Source organism: Cyprinodon variegatus, unplaced genomic scaffold (genome assembly GCF_000732505.1).
Source record: "Cyprinodon variegatus isolate N-32 unplaced genomic scaffold, C_variegatus-1.0 Scaffold53, whole genome shotgun sequence".
In the NCBI taxonomy this organism is placed as follows: Eukaryota; Metazoa; Chordata; class Actinopteri; order Cyprinodontiformes; family Cyprinodontidae; genus Cyprinodon; species Cyprinodon variegatus.
Genome location: NW_015150506.1, coordinates 1,743,545 through 1,749,364, shown reverse-complemented (window position 1 = coordinate 1,749,364; position 5,820 = coordinate 1,743,545). Strand labels below are relative to the sequence as shown.

Here is a 5,820-nt window from a genome sequence, read left to right as displayed (position 1 = left end):
TTTAAATTGTATTTTATATATGTATTACTAATGTATTGTATTTATTTTAGCCCTACTTCTCTGTTCCTACATGCTTCCATTTGCCGCCATTGTAAATAAGAACTTGTTCTTAATGACTTGCCTGTAAAAATAAAGGTATAAAAAATAAAAGTTGAAATTGTTTCGCTCGTCTTTATCTTCCTCAGTCTGATGCTGTTAACTGCTCTAATTTTTCCATAAATTTAGCTTACATTTCAAATTCAGTTTAAAACTCTTATTACCAACACATGTTTAGTCAAAGTTTAAGTTTGTTGTTTAATTACCTTTTTTTCCCAAAATAAAACTATATGATTTACTTATTTAAGATTAAACATTGTTAGAGGAGCTTTAAAAAAAAACAAAAAAAGGTGTTTAGAAAAAGGCAGGATGTTGGTAACGCATCCGAACCGTCGTCACTGCGTTCTAATTTTGTTCATCCTTTAAGCGGTGAAATCTCCTTACAGCCCCCCCCCCCTGCCCCACTGGCCTCATGGCTAATAGACTAACCGGAGCAGAGGATTAAAGCGGGGAACTCTCTGCTTCTGCCGAGGGAAGAGATTAGCAGAATCTTTAGAGAACCCTTTAAGTCTTTAGGGCTTTTTAAAAAACCTGGGTGTTAAAAAGGGCCTCATTTGGCCAATAGGTCCTCTTCTACAGAGACTGGCTGTGGGAAAAACTCTAAGGTGGGGGTGCTGGGTGGGGGCTGGTGGTGGTTATCCATCATAGACTCATCATGTCAGCTAAGTGAGCTTATCACTGAGCCAAACCTGTCGGAGTCAATGGGCCGACAACTTCATTAACACTTCAACATTTCTGGGACCTGAAGGTTTCCCAGTTTAACAAAGCTAGGCTACAGTTTTTCCAGTTTAATCCTGGTTCCCCCCTTATAAAAATAAAATATTCCCAGAATCTGTTTGCATAATAAAGGAAGTTGGGAAAATAAAAACCAATCAAAGCTGAAGTTTACCTGCAGCAAACAATCAACCCTTTCTAAAGCCGCTGCAGCTCCCAGATCTGCTTCATGCAGCAACGCTACGCTACATGACGAGCTGAAGGTTTGCACATGAAGTAAAACATAGCAGTTGGCGAGCGCAGCGTCCGTTAGCGTGGCTAATGACCGATGAAGTTTAACCTGAAAACAATCTGCTTCTGCTGAACAAAGTACCTGTTAGACGCTGATATAAAGGAGGAGAGCTGTGTAGCGCTGTGGCTAGCTGAGCTCAGTAGCTAACAGGTTAGCCTCTTTTACATAAAGTCATTGTTGTGGTTAGAGCCTGTTTTTGAAAATGGATGGCATACATGCATTATGCGCCATTATCTCATTTGCAATGGGATGCAAAGTGACTTTTTTTAATGTAGTCTAGTGAAATAAATCAATAATTAAACTGTCAACATGGGGCAACATGAATGGATCGAGGCGTTACGTTCACAGCTGGGAAATTATAATTTAACAGCCACTTAAATAAGACAATCCAAGTGTATGGGTCACATCGTTAAACCAAACGCCGTGCGTCCCAGAGCCCTGGCATCATTACAGGAAGGAAAAATCTGAGCGAGCGTGGAGCGATGTGGAGGAGCAAAAACTCTACTCCCAGCTCCTCCCGGGTAACTGAGCTCCTCATCCGATCTCGTAGGGAGCGCCCAGCCACTAGGGTTGTCAAAAGTATCGATACTCAAAAAAGTATCGATACTGAAATGTTGTATCCGGATACAATACTCATTTTAAAAAGTATCGATACAGCCATCTAAATTGGAGAACAGTGGAAAATGAACTTTCTGAACACTGTGTGATTGAATAATTCTGTGCATTTTTCAGTTCCAGACTTTTTTTGTAAGCCAGGGAGAGACGAGGAGAGCAGACAGACGTTAGACGAGGATCCAGCAAACAGGAACCGAAGAGGGAGGCTTTTAAAGGGGACAGAAACAAAGAGAGGGCTAACGAGGGAATTGAAAACAGGTGAGGGCAGAACAGAAAACAGAGCAAGGGAAAGAGGACACAAGGGGGCAGCAGAGGACAACAATTGGAAAACCAAGAAAAACAGGAACTAACAAACCAAGACTCTGACAGTAAGGAAGGAACACTTAATTTTAATTTTAAGTTTTTTTTATCAAGCTTGCTTATTATTGTGCACAGCATACAACCTCAAAATATTATTCTTATTGTTTTTTTTTTATTTATTTCTTTTATTTTTCTTAGTAATGAAAATATTTCTGTTGAATTTTAAAATCTTTGTTTTTATTCTTGTGGTATCGAAAAGGGTATCGAGTATCGAATATTTTACTTAGTATCGGTATCGAGTTGAAAAGTTTAGTATCGTGACAACCCTACCAGCCACCCTGCAAAGGAAACTCATTTTAGCCGCTTGTATTCGCGGTCTCGTGCTTTCGGTCTTTACCCAGATCTCATGACCATAGGTGAGGGTGGGAACGTAGATCGATCACTAAATCGAGAGCTTTGTTCCCCTGACTCAGCTCCCTGTTCGCCACCACAGTCCGATACAGCGACCGCATCACTGCCGACGCCGCACCGATCCGTCTATCGACCTCATGCCCATCCGTCCCTCACTCGATTTGCATTTAAGGTCAATATGCTTTATCCAAAACTACTCAAAAGGAAAAAAAAAAAGTTCGACCTGCTTTAATTCTGTAAAAAAGAAGAAAAACTCCTTTTAGGAGCCTTTTGCTATCAGATTAGTAATCAATTAATCAAAAAATATAATCAACAGATTAATTGATTATCAAACTGATCATTAGTTGCAGTCGTAGTTGTGTGAGACTTTCTCTGTGGGAACTTTCCATTAAATTCTAGTGGTTTGCCTTCATTTTCACAGCCTAACTCAAACTTTACCAAAACATAACGAACCCAAACTAACCTCACAGCTTAGTCCTAACCTTAAACTCCACTCTAAGAAAATAACTTCCCTAACAAATGTAGCTGATTTCAAGGTTTAATCTGTAAATTTATATCACTAGATTAAAACAAGTGTTACATTTAAAAAAAAAGATTAAAATAAGATTCTAAAATAAAAAAATGTAGAATTGAGCAGCGGATCAGAAACCAAACAGCCTGTGATGAAGGTCAGAGGTGGAACTTACAGGTGGCGGCGGTGGAGCTCCATGATTCTCTCCTCCACTTTTTCTTGGTAAGGCAACAGCTTGTTTGCTTTCAGGAACTCCCTGTCTGCAGCGTCGTCATAGTCTCCGATCTCCGCTGAGGTTTACAGAGGAGAGAAAACATCAGACTCATCGGAGGAAACGATCGGAGGAAACGATCGGAGGAAACGATCGGAGGAAACGCTAAACATCTTCAGACCCTCTAGATATACGAAAAGGCTGCCTTGGATTATCAAGGAGCAAAGAGAAAATGTTTAATCCAGACGACAACTATGCCATGAAGTTATTTCATCTTTTTGTTAAAAAAAAAGAATAAAAGAACAGTTTGAGGGGTAAAATAAAACAAAAAAACAAAGCTAAATCCTGTCTTTAAATTAACATTTATTATAGAACGAATCTAATCAAACTAATGAAAGATGAGCGACTGTAGATAAAGGAGTGAATGTAAACATACACTGAACCAGATGTGAGGCCAGAAGAGCTCCGGTATTTTCCGAACAGATCAACCTGCCCTCTTTCAGGTCTCTCTTCATCTGCAGGGAGAACAAATACCTGTGGGAGGAAACAGAGAGCAACATTATTCACACCCCCACCAAGAGTTTTCTTTTCATTCAGCCGACAACACATGGAGCAAATGTTGCAGCGTTATTACTGCAAAAGAAGATGTCTTAGAAATGGATGTTTGAAACCTCAGAACAATTTTAATATAAATAAAATAAGGTTTTGATGGAAACTTTGCTTTTTTCTCAGATTGAGATTTTTCAATTATTTTTTTCAATTCATATTGTTTTGTGATCTGCACAATACAACTTAAAAATCATGCAACTGGTAAAATTAAATCTGAAACTAAACTAAATATACATTCTGTTAAAAAATATCTGAAAAAAATAAAACATAAGAAAAAAGCTACAGTTTTGATTAAAACGTTTAACATTTAATTTTGCATTTTTAAAATTTATTTTAATTCACAAAAAGGAAGCAAAGCATCTTTGCAACAATTATATGTGTGCTTGTGCATTCTCTTGCAGCAGACAGGGCTAACGTTAGCCCTGGCTGGAGCTGCCAGGGATAGAGTTAGCTCGTCAACAGCAGCCAGGGCTAACGTTAGACCCGTCTGCAGCAGCTAAGGCTACCGTTAGCCCCTAAGCAGCAGCCAGGGCTACCGCTAGCCCGTCAGCAGCAGCCAGGTCTAACGTTAGCCCGTCTGCAGTAGCTAAGGCTACCGTTAGCCCGTGTAAGCAGCAGCTAAGGCTACCGTTAGCCCGTAAGCAGCAGCTAAGGCTACCGTTAGCCCGTAAGCAGCAGCCAGGGCTACCGTTAGCCCGTCAGCAGCAGCCAGGTCTAACGTTAGCCCGTCAGCAGCAGCCAGGGCTAACGTTCTCCCCGAGTCCAGACTTTACTGGGTTTTTCTAAAGAACAGACTTGGTGACGACACGAGTCCATACTGGCGTTGTAGTGAATAGAGAAACAGCCTATGAATCTGATTTTTAGGGATTCGAAAACTGTTGCGGATATCTATGATATCTATATAGATATATCTATATCTATATAGATATATATATATATAAACATCAGTTATTGATATCAGTGAAGCAAACTACCGAAGTAAAAGCCGATGAATCGAGCATCCCTGCTGTTTTTCTAACATTATTTAAAGCCTTGTCAGTAATAAGTGAATTACAGCAATCAGCGCCGCGCTCTAAATGCTAAGCAGGGTTTCAACATCTTCAGCAGGTATTAATAAGATTTCATGAAAAACTAAGGCAAACCTTAAACCTTAAAAAATAAAATTCTTTAAATGTAAAGACAGTTAAAAACAACAAGCAGGATAAATATAATATTCAATGAATGCATCAGCTTAGATTTTGAATATTTGAAAAACTTTTCTTAATTTAATCTCTTCTCTGGAGAAACGAGCCAGAGGCCAGATCCAGATGCTGTCTGTAAGCGCTGACCTGGTGTACTCCTCCTGCAGCTGACCCGGGTCCGGAGGAAAGAACTTCACTGAAAGTCGAAACAGCGTGTTTCCGGGTCCTGGGGAGCAATAACAGAAATATTGAAATTCCTCTCTTTATCAAACGGCTTTGGTTTTGTTCTTTTAGCCAACTGGATCGCTCCTTACTTCTGGCCTGCCTTCCGATGGGTTTTGTCGGTTCCAGCCAAACCTAAAGAAAGACAGGATTTTCATTTTTCATGGCTTCCAGCTCACAGATTGAATGCCTGTCAGGTTAAAACCTCCTATCTCCTGTTAGGAGGCGAGTCCTGGTTCAGTGAATTAAACATGTATGATCTCTGTTCAAACTGTGGCTGATCGATGAAGGAAAGAAAACCCAGATTAAGTAACGCTTCTAACCAGATGAAGATGCCCTCATCAGCATTTCTGCATCTGGATTCAATCAAACTATTTGGGTACATCTTTATACAGTAAGCCAATTAGCCTGGACTCTTTTGAAGACCAACAAACTTCTTATTTAGATTTCAGCTTTCAAAAACCTGCATTGCAGCAATTGAGTTGCTTCCATCTCGCCATCATCGCAGCCCCAAATCCATTACAGGAGAACAGAAGACCTTGCCTGTTAAGGCAAGCCAACATTTCACTCCCCCTTTCAGAGACATAGACAGGTATGGGGCATTGCAGGCTAACAAAGAAGCCAAACGACCCCCATTCCTATGGGGGGTACCCGTTCA

The 5,820-nt window shown here is 40.2% G+C and overlaps 1 protein-coding gene across 1 annotated transcript in view; it reads right to left on the bottom strand.

The window, feature by feature from the left end:
• The window catches only part of farp2 (FERM, ARH/RhoGEF and pleckstrin domain protein 2), a 71,632-nt gene that overhangs the window by 32,175 nt on the left and 33,637 nt on the right, over nucleotides 1-5,820 (bottom strand). The window contains exons 4-7 of the mRNA XM_015371105.1: nucleotides 5,255-5,297; nucleotides 5,088-5,166; nucleotides 3,587-3,684; nucleotides 3,115-3,229 (exon numbers count right to left, since the gene is read on the bottom strand). Coding sequence (XP_015226591.1) covers nucleotides 3,115-3,229; nucleotides 3,587-3,684; nucleotides 5,088-5,166; nucleotides 5,255-5,297 — 335 coding nt within the window. The remainder of the gene's footprint in view (nucleotides 1-3,114; nucleotides 3,230-3,586; nucleotides 3,685-5,087; nucleotides 5,167-5,254; nucleotides 5,298-5,820) is intronic.